General features: G+C 45.9%; 2 protein-coding genes across 3 annotated transcripts in view; one reads left to right on the forward strand and one right to left on the reverse strand.

Annotated features, from left to right (window-relative positions):
- Positions 1 to 10,627: 10,627 nt before the first annotated feature.
- Positions 10,628 to 11,650, reverse strand: LOC132534695 (basic salivary proline-rich protein 1-like). The gene has a single exon (XM_060179161.1). The coding sequence runs from the start codon at positions 11,648 to 11,650 to the stop codon at positions 10,628 to 10,630; it is 1,023 nt and encodes a 340-aa protein (XP_060035144.1).
- NR3C2 (nuclear receptor subfamily 3 group C member 2) overlaps positions 10,734 to 14,455 on the forward strand; it is a 335,429-nt gene continuing 331,707 nt past the window's right edge. Inside the window, exon 1 of one of the 2 annotated variants that reach the window (XM_060178985.1) lies at positions 10,734 to 11,662. The gene's annotated coding sequence lies outside the window, so the exon portion shown is untranslated. The remainder of the gene's footprint in view (positions 11,663 to 14,455) is intronic. The other variant, XM_060178986.1, reaches the window with a different exon arrangement.

Genomic DNA, 14,455 nt, shown 5'->3' on the forward strand with positions numbered 1-14,455 from the left:
CAGCCCTATAGTATCTCATTTTGTACATGAAGAAGCTGAGACACAGAGTTCAAGTAATTTTAAGTAATGTACTTATATTAAATTATAATATATACTATAGTAAAGCTAATTTAGTTATAGTATAGTCACCTAGTAGCAGAGCTACATCTGGCTCCCAAAGCTATGTTTTTATCCTTCATGGTGTCTTAACAGTTCTCTGTGTCCCAAGAAAATTTTATTTCTGATCACTATGGTCTTTTGTAGAGTTTGAACTGCTGGAAGAAATTTACTGCCCTTCTAAAAGACAAACACTGATGGGTTTTCTATTTTACATGACACCTGGTTTGTGGCAATGGAAGCAACTTTTCAAAAGAAACTGTAAATGGCTGGATGTCAAAGTTCCCATGTCTTTTATCACCTACTGATTCATCAGGCTAAATTGGGCCTTTCCTTCTTCCTGATCTCATTTCCTCTTTGCAAAGTGATTATTTAAAATTAGTTAAACAAACTGATAGACACCTTATCCCATCAACCTGCTCACAGGCCTCTGCCTTTTCCATCCCATATCAAAGGAAATCCTTATTCTAAATTCCTCCAGAGTAGGAAGTTCACAACTTCCTTTGTAATCTGTTGCAACATTTTGTAATATATAAGTAGAGTAGATATATGGCATCTGGAATGTATGTGAAAACTGGAATTCTTCATCAAGATTCCAGGAAGCTCAGTAAATTCTGAATAGCATATGAACAGAAACATATGCTTATCTCAAAGAAGGGTCAAGAAGCCAACTGGGCTTGTCTCAGTCCTCATCTTTATTCTTTATTTTTATTTTTATTATTATTATTTTTTTTTTGCCTCTAGGGTTATCACTGGGGTTTGGTACCTGCAGTACAAATCCACTGCTCCTGGAGGCCATTTTTCCCATTTTGTTGCCCTTGTTGTTATTGTCATTGTTGTTGTTATTGTTTTTGATAGGAAAGAGAGAAATCAAGAGAGGAGAGGAAGACAGAGAGAGGGAGAGAAAGATAGACACCTTCAGATCTACTTCACTGCAGGTGGGGAGCCAGGGGCTTGAACCAGGATCCTTATGCGGGTCCTTGCGTTTCACACCATGTGCACTTAACCTTCTGTGCTACCATCCAGGCCCCTACCCCCATCTTTATTCTTAAATGCAAAGTATTTACAGGTTGGAAGAGAAGAAACTACTGTCTTTTTCCTAGGAATCCTTTTTTTGGTCTGATCATTTCCCCAGAAAGTTTTGAATAGTCCCTAAGAACAGCAGTAACACTGATCCTATTTAATGACCTGTGGTGACAGTACTGACCAATCAGGGATGAGTACTGGCCATTGAGAAGCAGCCTGTCCTGGTTCATATTGATTAACATCAGCCCTGATGCTCAGGTGTTCTGGCAGATGTACCCATCTGCACATACCTTGTGCTGACATACATGTAGATCTCACACAGACAAGCTCTGTCCATTAAGATATTAGCTTCTGAACTTTCTAGAAAATAAATCACTTGTATTTTAAACTCTGCTAGTTTACCTTCTACAGCTGAAATTGTTGTTCTGTTTCAATGACTGTTTGGAGATTGGTTGGTATAAAATACATTTCTTCTCACTTTAACAAATCATCAGTTGCAACACGTAGTGAAAAATAGGGTGTCTGGAAGAGACACCCTTTGCCATTACAAAGATCAGGGTGCAATCCCTAGCACCACATGGCAACACCAAAGGGAAGGCCCATTAACAGTTGGGTGCTGTGGTGTCACTCCTCTCTTTGATTCTCTCTTTCTCCCTCTATCTCTTTCAATCTGAAATTTGAAAAGGATAATGAATAAATACACGATTGAGGCCCTGGACTGTGATAAAAAAAAAAAATACAAGAGAAGGGAACAGTGAAGGGGAAGGATGAGTTAAGAAAATCATTTTGATAGCGTTACTCTTGAATTCTAGGGAAGGCATACAATGTGACTTTCAAGTTGAAAGATTCACTTTCCTCCTCCCTATTCCTTCGACATCAGTTTCTCTGTGCCATGTTTAAAACAAACAAACAAACAAACAAACAAAAAAACATGGCCAATGGTCACCAAGAATCTTGTTGAGACCCAATGATAATCCTAGTGTCAATAAAAAATAAAATAAAAAAGGAAAGTATTACTCCCATGTGAGTTATTATACTTCCCCAGAAAATATGACAAAATGTTCCTATCTCCTAATATGAGGGTGGTGACTACACTGGATTCTATGATTATTTTTTGGTGTGCTTGAAATATTTTATGAAACATTTATAAACTAATGAAATATGTTAAGTTTTATAACACTAATTAAACATTAACGTGACAATATTAAAAAAGAAGCAGTCAAACACTCAAGTGACTAGAGTCAAGTAGCAAAATATAAAATGAACTCAATGGGCTGCCCCACTTGCTAGGATTACGTTTGTCTAATGTTAGCTGGCAAGCCAGGGAAATTGAATGAACTTTTTTCCTGTGTGTCTTATTGTCTGGACTTGTTAATGATGTTTCTGTTTATTAACTTCTTTCTATTAAATACAATAAGTAATAAGTAAATACAAAAGAAGAGTTAAAGAAAGAAGTAAACAGGAAGCTTGGGTTCTTCAAGAAAATATTGGAAAGTTCTTCAGATGATAATTGGTTAAAAAGTAGAGTAACCACTGCTACATGGGTCTGTCAAAAGCTCATCACGTCCAACTGATATAATATTCCTTTTCTTTCTTTTTTTTGTTTTAAGGTTTTGGACAGAGGGATAGTAGTAATGTGAACTTGACCACAGGGTCTACAAAAATAATCAAAGCAACATGGTTAATTAATTAATAATTCTCAACCCCAAATAAGGCAAAGTTGATCAGTGCCTGAAGAGAGCACAATAATATGACCATCAAAATAGCTCATTTGGATAGTGTGCTGCTTTGCTATGCTGATGACCTGGGTTCCTGCCTAGCCCCCACTGCATTGAAGGAAGTTTCCATGCTGTGGTTTTGTTTTCCCTCTCCAGCCTTTCTGCCTCTCTTCCTCTTACTATCTGAAATTGGCCTGGAGATTACAGTAACAAAATAATAATGAATCATTAGGTCCTTGGAGAACCTAGGAGTGGTAAAATACTTACTGTGAGGGAGAATCAAGACAAAGTCTACATAGGGTCTGAAGGGTACTGGGGGACAGAAGTGTGGTCTGGGAAGTAACACTGTAGGAGGGTGCTGGGCTTCAAGCAGGAGGTTCTGAGTTCAGTATGTTTGTATTAGATATGCCAGAGTGTTGCTCTAGATTCTTTCTTGCCCTCTCTCTCTCTTACATCAATTAAATAAAGTATATCTTTAAAAAAGTTTTTAAAGTCAGCTGGTTTGTTCCATTATGCCAGTGCTTCTGTTGTGACTGTGAAGACTCTCCCCACTTTCCATCCCTGACTTCCTTTTTTCTGTCCCTTATTCTGTGTTTTTGTTTTCCTCCTCCAGAGCACTGCTCATCTCTGGTTTATGGTGGTGCCAGGGATTGAACCTGGGACTTTGATGCCTCAGGCATGAAAGTCTCTTTGCATAACCATTATGCCATCTACCAGCCCACCCTTACTCTCCTTTACATCATACTCTCCCTAACGCTAACAGCAGCTTCCATCAATAACTTCAAGTTTGCAGAATAGGAAGGCAATCATTTCATTAATTCTGCGACTCTGATCCTCAAAGAGTAGTCTTCAAGTCAGTTGCATCAACAACATCAATCTGGGAATAGTTAAAAAATGCAAATTCTAAGACTCCATGGAGACATGGAGAACTCTGGGAATAGGACCTAGTAAATCTCCTTTGACCAGCTTTCCAGGTAATTCTGGTGCAGACTAAAACTTGATAATCATTAGTCTAGGGAAGAGGCTTCTTAGAAGTCTTAAGTACTTGAGAAATTCAGGTGAAGGTTTGACTATTCAGGGACCTCAGAGAACCCTTAAATTTGGAAGCACGATGTTCTAACCCTCCAGAGTCAATTCTGTGCCAGACCTATAGAGCTAGATAGAATTTTTTTTTCTTTTTTAGTATTTAGTACTTAAGGCACTCTGTTAAATACAAATCTTGCTAACTTTACAAAAGAGGAAAGCTAAATTTAGAAATATTAATTTCCCCTGTACTACATAAATTGACTACTGGTTAACTTACTGGTCCTCTGAAAACAGAAGAACAGCTAGGCTGAAGGTTTCTGCTTTTATCTATTATTTTTTAATAAAATTGAGTTTTAGCACTTGTTCCTTTTGGTTTTTTAAGTTATCTGCAGAAGTTGTTATTGGCTTAAATTTCTCAGTGAGTGTCTGTACTCGCTGGAATAATAATCTTTAGCAACTGGGCCCATAGTCTGTTAATGTAAAAATAGTGTTCAACAGTCTTACAGAGCCATGAAAATAATATATAGGTAGATAGGAATACACATATACATGAGATTACAATATATTACTTGAATTTTTTTTTTTTGCCTCCAGGATTATTGCAAGGGCGTGGTGCCTGCATGAATCCACTGCTCCCGGTGGTCATCTCTTTTCCATTATTGTTGTTGCTGTTACTGCTGTTGGATAGGACAGAGAGAAATTGGGAGAGGAGAGGAAGACAAAGAGGAGAGAAGGAAAAGATAGATACCTGCAAACCTGCTTCACCACTTGTGAAGTGATCCCCCTGCAGGTGGGGAGCCAGGGGCTTAAACATGGATCCTTGCTTGGGTCCTTGCGCTTTTGTTATGTGAGCTTAACCTGGTGCACTACCACCCAACTCGCTACTTGGTAGTTTCTTTTGTTTGTTTGTTTGTTTTTTAATTTCTCTATTGGAGAATTAATGTTTTACATTTGACAGAAAATACAATAGTTTGTATACTTGGTAGTTATTTTTTAATCTAGTTACAATATATACAAATTCAATTAGAACATTGATTTACTCATAATATATACATATATATTTTTCAAATTAAAGTAATCTTAAAACTATTTCCATATAGGGAGTTGGGCAGTAGCACAGCAGGTTAAGCACAGGTGGCGCAAAGTGCAAGGACTGGCCTAAGGATCAAGCCCCCCCCCGCCCCCCCCCCCGCACTCCCCCCACTCCCTACCTGCAGGGGAGTCGCTTCACAGGTGGTGAAGCAGGTCTGCAGGTATCTCTCTGTCTCCCTTCCTCTCTATCTTCCCCTTCTCTCTCAATTTCTGTCTCTATCCAATGACAAATAAATAAAGTTTTAAAAAAAGAATTTTTTAAAAAAAAAACTACTTCCAAATGAAACTTCAGTTCATATGATATTCAAATGACAGATTGAAAGCAACATAGTTTATGTATGAATGGGGTAATTATATTACATAGAAGTGATAACTTTGCTATCATTTCCTTCTTTGTGATATAAAATTATTGCAAAAATGTACCTTGGCATTCAATCAAAATAGCAAAGTAGTGCTCTTATCTCTCCTGCGCTCTCTTAAAATAATTTATCTTTTCTAAAAGAGGAGTTATCGCAAATAACTAGTGGAAATGCAAAGATTCTTTGCTCTCTACCTGACTGAACTGATCTGTCTTACAAGAAGGCATGATAAAGTCCTAAGAAATTCACCTCTCACCTCTACATTCTCCAAAGAAAGTAGCAAGAGAAGCCCCCATTTAAGGTGTGGAATCCCTAGAACATCCTTCTGTCAGGAGCCTGATGATTTTTTTCCATTCTACCTACCTTTACTGGTGAGTGTGATAAACACCAGCAACTGTTATTCTGGGAAAAAATGTTTTTGTTTTTGTTTTTTGCCATGTGGCTGACACACCATGAACATACTACGGTCTTCATTTGTTGCCTCTGCTTTTTTTTTTTTTTACTTATTAAATAATAGGAGAGATCTTATGTATTTACTTCCACTATTGACACTATACATGAAATAAACTATTGAATTCCAATTTTATAAAGCAGCAAAGCAGAAGCTACATTCATATGTGTATTAGGGAAAAAAAAAAAAAAGCAAGACTAGAATACAAGCAAACACTTTGCTGTACCAGTACAGTATCACTGCAAATTCTTCCAGCAGAGCTCTACTTAGAGGACAGAGATCCGCCATCCTCATGGTGAAGGCCATTAAAAAGCTTTTTTTCCCCCCCTGTAATGAGCTAGTATAAATGGAAACATATCTTGTTTTGATAAAATATTAATGCCTAGCTATAATTAGCACTAAGCATTTCAAAATAGATTGTGGCTTAAATATTAATCATTGATGTGACATATACCTTTAATATAGAAAGTGTTTATACATGTTTCATTTTTACATATGAATATTTAATGTCAAAAATGTATGTACTGAGAGAACCATATAATGCTCTGTGAAAAACTATCGACACCCAGGAATTTTTATTTGGCAGGAATTTGGGCTGGGAAAGAAGAAAGCTTAGCTGACTTCAATTTTTAGTAAAATTTGCATTTATCTGTTGAAAAAGTTCTACCAAGCAACTTAAGATGCTTCATAGTGAAAGAGTTAATACACCAGCACTCCCTGAAGGATTAGAGCAAACAAATGCACTACAATAAAAATATCATTTGATATAAGAATGCATTAATTCCCTATGCTGCCAACCAGATGAAGTGGGAAATACTCAGCTGCCTAGCTGGGACAAACTCAAAACTTGGCCTACGTCCTCGAATGAGCAGATGACCTCGGAATATGAAGATTCAGTAGCCTGCTTCCATAATACACCATTACCCCTACTTTCCTGGGAACTGAAATCACTTAACTTGGGCACAGTACAGGTGAATTGGAAATTTGACACTTGCAGGGATTTGCTTTTAGTTTGCTTTGTAATGTATTACCCATAGCAAATTTACCTCTCTCTTTAGGAATAAAGATGACATCTGTCATACAGCTTCTTACATTTTTCTGTCTGCTATTTCCAGTGTCGCATATCTGGCATGTGATAACCTCCCTTTATACACTCTCACACCAGGGAAAGAAGTTTGTTCATTTGGGGTGCCCCCATGGCTAATCTTGACCTACTTGCAAATATATGTAAGACCCACCGCTCATATTCTTATTCTGATGTTTCTATTTCTGACACTGAACACACCTTTTAGGAATCAAATACATTGATATATACATAGGCGTCATAAAATGAAAATTTCAGAACCCACTTCGTCCCATTTTATATGGATACTTTATCCTGTGCCCTTATCAACATTTTATATCACAGTATCTTTGCACTGTCATTTTCATAGCTAAACATTCAAATCCTGACGCATTTCGCAATCATCTTTGTTAGAATTAAAAAAAAAATAGTGTTGATCAAAATGTTGTCTTAGTTGTTACTGACAGCTGTTAAAATGCTGCTAAAAATACAGCGCCAACTACTGAAAAGCTAACTGCTCCTGTGAAGTCCTAATGAGAAATTTTAAATGAGTTTTTCATCAAGTTCAACAGAGATTCTTATGTCTCCCCCACCTGACCCACTGAATTGTTTCTCATTTCTGTAGTTGTTATTATTGCACATAATATCAGAGAAACAGACTGGATGTATAAATCCTAATGAGCACACAAACTATGCAGTTATTTATGTAAGATTAGCATAGTTATTTAAAGGTGGTGAATTTCCTGCACTAAACCATGAAAAAGAGGAGAGGGAAAGAGGAAACATTGAAAATATCTTTATTTTTTAATACACACTGTTCAAAGTCCCTCCCCCCCTTTTCAACTACTGTACATTATTTCTAAATTTAGAACACCAGTGTAGGCACAGTGAGATCTGATTTGCTTCTAATAATATGGCACACTAATTGTGATGCATGTGCTATTTGGTGCTCTGTCATTTCAAAATCTGGCCATAGAAATGTATTAGGTTTGTATGTTTTCTATTTCAAATGACTACAAATGAAATTAAGGTAGACAGATGAATAAATAGTTAGGTAAACAAACACAGAAATTACTGAGTAGCCAAAGCTAATAAAAATATTCTAAATAGTCTACAAAATTATGTTTGTTCTATTTCAGGTATTAACAAAACCCCCGATATATTTAGTATTTATCTTCTGGTCCACAACTCCTTATTTGCTTGTGATGTTTATAAACTGTAACATGTGTGTTTTGCAATGAACAAAGACGTTCCATCTTATATTATTCTCCTATTCATCTCTTCTCTCCAAAACCCTCCCTCCTTTCCCTCTCTGACTCCCTCTCTGTCTTTCTTAACTCTTTCCAACAGCTGGTAAGAGACAAGGGGGGGGGGGAGGGTAGCTTATTAGTGAGAAAAAAATTTCCAGCGTGGCAAGGCGTATTGATGAAGTTAACCATGACTGATTCTTTAACTTTTAAAAGATATAGAATACTATCAAGATATAGAATGCCTAATAGTCTTTACTTTGTTGTCAGTAAATCAAGATATGAAGCAGTATTTAATCTTTTTGTTATAAAAAGATATATTTTTTCTTATGATTTCACAGCTTAGACAGCTTTATTTTTCCTCCCCCACCCCTCCTGTGTCAGCTGTTTGAAGAAATGAAATTAGGATCAGGGAACTATGAGGTAGCTCCACTAACACTGAAATAAAGAGCAAGGGAGGGTTTTTTCCAATACAATCTTAAATGATATTTGGCTTTGTATCTGAAGTTATATAATAGAGGATGTGATGTCACATATGTAAATTGCAATTGCTGAGCTGTGCACTTTATGGTAGCAAACCTCTGGGAGTCCTCACATTAATGGGCTAAGGTGTCCTGAGGTTCAGTCCTGTGAAGGGAGAGTGAATGATTGCAAAGAGGAGATAATATGCTGCTTCAAGATTTAAGATTATTTGGCAGCTGTAAATAGTCTCCAACTATTTGCATTAAAATCAAGTCCTCTCCAGTACTTGTCTTTTCTCAATTTTTACTTTCCTTAGAAACAGATACTCATACTTTTGCAAAGAAAAAATACTCACCTAAAAGTATGAGGACCAACTTTAAAAGGGAGTTTAGAAAACAAGCAAGAAATAAGATGTCTAAGCAGACAAGTTTTAAGCTGACAGAGTTCTTTACCAATAGACATTAGCAAGAAGAGTATTTCAAACAAAAAGAAACCCCTGCACCCCCAATTTTGATGGAGTCTTTTAAAGACATCCATTAACTTATGAGGGAATTCCAAGCAAAGTAGTGGAAAAGGACCACCTCTTGCCTCAAAGCCAACAAAAGAAAATCGAAGGGATAGTTCATTTTTCAAATGTTCAAGTAAATATCTAAATAGTCAGATATCACAAAGCAAAAGAAGTGTTGTCTATTGATAATTTCCAGAATCCCTAACTTCTTGCCCAAAGAGTAAATTAAACTGATGTGTGCAGGCATCCTTCACCCCCAAGGTGTTTTAGTGTGAAAGTCTCAGAAAAATATATTTGTACCTATTTATGTTAAAACTTAAAAATTAGTTTTACAATAACAAACTGTTTGAAAGGCAGGAAAGATTAAAAACTGTGATTGGACAAAAAAAGAAGAAGAAACCACCAGGAAGAAATCTACATTTCTAAAATGATATAGCTGTCTTCTCTCCACATTGCACATGAGCCAGATTCCTTCCTGATAAGCTGTGTGTGGTGGCAGATATTGATTAAAGTACTGGTAAAAGTACCTAGGTAATATTTTTTATGGTGAATCATTTTGTAAAATGGAAAGGAATAACCAATGTCTAATTGATCAGATTTGTAAACAAAACCTACATTCTCCAGGTTACCTTACAATAGCATTTTATTATGAAAGTTTTCAAACGTATGAACAAGTTGAAGGAATTTTACTAGGAATGTCTGTATCCCACTGCTTAGATCTTGCAATTGCTGATGCAGTATGTTGCACGCAGGCTGTGTGCATCCAGCTACTCTGTTACGGATCCATCAGTGTCAGTTCAGCTGATTTTTTGTTGTTGTTGCAGTTCAAAATTCAGGTTTTTCAGTCAGTACAGTTCTAAATGGAGTTTTTCTTTAAAAAGCTCATTTAATATGTAATACTAATTTTGAAATAGATCATTTCCTTGCGCTGGTCAAAGACCTAATAGTGTAACCATTCCGTATCCCTACATATAAGGATACTCGGACAAAAAGTTGTTTTCCCAGAGGTCAGAATGCCACCTTGAGCCACCCAAGAGGTGGACAGGGGCAGCAATGGGAAATTCGGACAGAAGCAATATGGCTGGAGACAGGGCAGTTCTGTGTTTAAATGGTTTTGTGTGGGGAGGGATTAGCAATTTTCACAGCTATTTAAGAGGAAAAGGGGAAAGTGCCTAGCGGGCAAGTTGGGGAGGTGGGGGTGGGTGGGCAATAGAACCTGTAGAAGAAAGGGTGTCAGACCAGCAAAGGGTGTGTGTGGCTAGTTGGCCTGGCTTATCAGACAGGTAAAGGTAACCCGCAGGGAAGTCTGTAAGCGGTGGGGACACTCAGAATTCACCCAGACCCCCCCCCCCCACACACACACCTAGCAGTCTTCCACTAGTAGGTGTAATGAGTCCCCAGAAAAGAGTCCGAGTCTTGAATACACATGTGCGTGCGCGTGAACACACGCATGTCCCACCGTGTGAGCGGCGTGGCGGGGCCCTGGTACTCGGGGGATGCTCTGCCGCCCCGAGCAGCCGGGGGTCACCGAGTCACCGCTCCCCACCCGCGCGCGCCCGCGCGCGCGCTCCCGCCCCTTTCACTTTCGTGTCTGCGTAGGTGTCAGCTCTGGCGGACGCGGGGGCGCGCGGGGTAGCGGGGGCGCGCGGACCTCGGCGGACGCGCTGTGAGCGTCTGTGTTGCGGGGTTGGGGCGGGGGGGGGGGGGGGCGTCCTGGCTTCGGGCCCCGAGCCTCCGAACCGCTGTCACCGCGAGGGGAGCACTGGCGGCCGGCAGCGCAGGGTTCCCCCGCCGAGCCCGGTGCGCAGACACCTCCTCCCGGCAGCGTCCCCCGCGGGAGGGGGGAGGAGGGGAAGGGGCGCAGGCGCACGGTCGCGGGGGGCGGGGAGCAGCCTTGGGGTGGGCAGCGCCGAGCCGGGAAAGAAACTTTTCCCTCCCGCCCTCCGCGTGGTCCCCGGCCCGTGCCGCCCCGCGCCGCCGGGACCTGCACCTGAGGCCCAGGCGCCAGGTCAGGGCCAGACTTTTTTTGGGGGGGGGCGGGGCCTTCGTGCATTGGGGTCGCCTTCCCCTCCCTCTCCTGGCCGCCAGGGAGCTGGGGGGAGCGCGTCCTCCGGCGCCTCCAGCCCCGACAGCCCCCAGCCCGGTGGCTGCAAGCTGCACTGCCTCCCCCCCGCTGAGGGTGTGACCCCGGGACGCGGCGGTGGAGGCGGGGGCTTCCCCCGCGGCCCCCCGCCCCGCACACACGCCCGCCCCTCGCGGGAGCTGTCACCGGCCTGCCAGGCGCGGGCAGGGGCGGACAGGCGCTGCGGGGCGGCGGGCGCGGGCTCCTCCCGCCGGGCTTCCCAGCCCCGAGACCCGCAGCCACGGGAGGGGAGCGGGTGGCCGCTGCTGGGGGCGCCCGCGGCCTCTCCGCGCAGTTTGGCGCCGCCGCCACCCCCGCCCCCCGCGGGTAGCCGCGCTCGGGCTCAGAGCTCTGCCCGCCGCCGGGAGGGCGACAGCCGCGACTGTCATCCTCTCCATCCTCCCGCCGAGCGCCAACCTCGGACTCGCGGGCGGCGGCGGGAGGCTCCCCTCCCCGGCCCGCGCCCCAGCCTCCCACCATGTCCTAGAAAAGGTGAGTGCCGGCGGGCGGCGGAGCCCTGGGGGGCGCGGGGCGGGGCGGGGTGCGGGCGCGGGCGCGGGGCCGGGTGCCCTCGGGCCTCCTCCGGGCATGGGCTCCGGGCGGGCGGGCGGCTGGCTGTCCTCACTCGCTTCTAACCTAGATTTTGCCAGGAGCTGAGATCCAGGGCAAGCCCGGCCCTCCGCAAAGGAGGTAAAAACTTAGTAAAAGCGACACGTCCACCCGCTTCCTAATGAATCGGGGGCGGCGCGGGGCTGAGCCGCCGCCTCCTCATGTGCCAGCCCGCCTGGTCGGGGCTCCCCCGACTCCAGCCCGCCGCTCCCGCTCGGCCCCGCTGCGATCGATGCCCGGCTCGGCCAACGGGAAAGTTGGGGCACTTGGCGGGGACTCGGGCTGCGGGGGCGCCAGGGCGCCGCGCCGGGGGCTGTGTCTGCAGCGGCCGAGAGTTCGAGTCTTCCGGGGCCGGGGGTCTGAACTCCCAGGCGAGATGGAGCGTAAGGAGAGGAGGGGCGTCGGGGCGCCGGGGGGCTGCTCCCTCCGCGGGGGCGCGGGCGCGGGCGCGGGATGAGGAGGACGCCGAGCAGCTGCGGGTCGCCGGCCGGGGGGGGGGGGCCGGATTTAGGGCTGTACGTCACCCGTGCTGAGTCCGGGCCAGCCGGGAGCCTACACCGGAGCCTCAGACGCAGAGCCTCCGGGTCCTTTCCAATCAAAGTTAAGAAGCCCATCCTTTTGGTTAGTAACTACCGCGTTTGGGGGCTGGTGGGCGGGAGCAGAGTGGCGGTGGGGGCGTCTGGAGGGAAACCGATTATGCCCCTCACCCCGACACCGGATCTTTAGAAAACAGTTGGGTCCCGACCCTTTTGTGGTCTGTTTCCCAATTAATTTAACCCCCCCCCCTTCCCACCGGTCCGAGAAAAATGACTCGTCTCTCTTCCAATTAAACTAATGGAAAAATCCCAATGCTCAAGTACTGGAGACAGCGACAACACTGAAGGAAGGAGAGCAGCCGCTCTGGACCCTGGCACTTTTCTACCTCCCGCCCCCCCTCCCCGGCCCCCGCCACGGGGTTGGGGGTGGGAGAGAGGGTGTGTTTAAAGGGCTTCGTAGCGCTGAAATCACACGCTTCCCCCTGCACGTTTGAAACGAGGAAATTGTAGGCGAGTGGGAACGTGATCCTCTCCGGTGGCAGCGGACACTGCGGCTGCTGGGGCTGAGAGGTAACTCGCAGGACCCCGAGGAAAGGGGCGGGGAGGGGGCCCGAGGGAGTGGTCCCGGCGCGGCCGCGGTGGGCGGAGCGGGAGCCGGCCTGCGGCTCACCTGGCGCCCGCAGGTGGAGGGCGGGAGGGGACCACACGGGGCCGACTCGCGGGGAAAGCGGCTGGTTCCGCGTCACCACACTTCGCACGTCTTTCCACACACCCCGGGGTCGGGCGGAGGCAGAGCCCGCGGGCGAGAGCCACCTAGGGGTGCGCTCGAGCGAGGCGAGCGCGGGGTGCGGCGTGCGGGGTGCGCAGGGAGCCCCGCGCCTCCCGTCGTGGCCGCTGCCCGAGCGCCCCGCGCCGCTGCGGCTTTAAAGGAGCTGCCGGGTCCAGGCTGTGTCGCAGCAACTTTGGATCAGTCATGTCGTCCTCCCGGTGACTGACAGCCGCGCTCGTCCAATGAGCAGCCTGAACTTTATGTGGACATGTGACCCGCTTTTAAAAGGGCCGGCCCTGGAGCTGGCCCACTCCCCCTCCGGGCGTCCGCCCGCCCTCTCCCCCTCCCCCTGCGCCCGCCCTGGCCCCGGCCCTGCCCCGCCCCCGCCCCCTCCCCTCCGTCCCTCAGTGCCCGGGGTGTCATTGGACCGGGAAGCAGCCGCCAGCTCGGGGCTGCTCGGAGGAAGCCGGTGCAGTCACCTGGGTGCGGGAGCGTGGCCGCCTCCGGCTCCCCCGCCGCCGGGAGAGCGGCACTCGCTGGCCTGGATGGGGCTGGATTTCGGGGGGCTGCACGGCTGGGGTGTCGTGGCGTAGGCGAGCGCGGCAACAGGTAGACGCGGAGCGGCGGACCCCGGCCGGGGCAGGTGTGTCTGGGTGCGCAGCGGGGCTGGCGGCGGCGGCGTGCACTTTGCAGGGAGAAGCGGCTGCGTAACCCAGAGGCACCAGCAGTGTAGTGCTGGGTGCTTGTTGTTTTGTTTTGATTTTCCACTTTTTCACTACCCCCCCCGCCCCCCTTTGGCCGCCAGAGGACTATTTTGGGAAAGTTTGGCCACTTTGGATCCATGCCCTTTAAGGAACAGCTCTCCACCGTCTTTGGCAGTGGGAGGTCTGCCACCCTTCCTTGTCCTCAAAGATGAATTTCTGCTTCTTGTTGTTGTTGTTGTTGTTGTTTCCTGGCGTGCATTCGAGAGGACTTAGAATAATACTTCTCTCCTCTATCAATTGCAGAAGCACCCAAATCTCAGCCGGAGGTGTAGCTGCATAAGGGCAGTTGAAGGAGATTACAGGGCACGAAGAGAGAGGGTCAGGAAAGGCGCGCTGGGAATTACGTGCATTTCCCGTCCAATATTCTCCGAAACTCTTGGGAGGCTCTACTTTCAGTAGCATCAGTTGGAATTGTAGGGGCGAAGGAGAAGGGGGAGAAGCTGCTGGGGAGTGGTGGTGGAGGTGGCATCCTTGCCTTCTACTGAATTTAGTAGGTCTTTTCAAAAGAACCAGGTTCGAAATCCAAGGACGCCAGCAGGTTTCCATATGATAATGTTGGAGCCAGGTGAACTTCTTTTGTGAGCAGGCAAGTTTTGAAGCAGCCTAA

Source organism: Erinaceus europaeus, chromosome 19, assembly GCF_950295315.1.
Source record: "Erinaceus europaeus chromosome 19, mEriEur2.1, whole genome shotgun sequence".
In the NCBI taxonomy this organism is placed as follows: Eukaryota; Metazoa; Chordata; class Mammalia; order Eulipotyphla; family Erinaceidae; genus Erinaceus; species Erinaceus europaeus.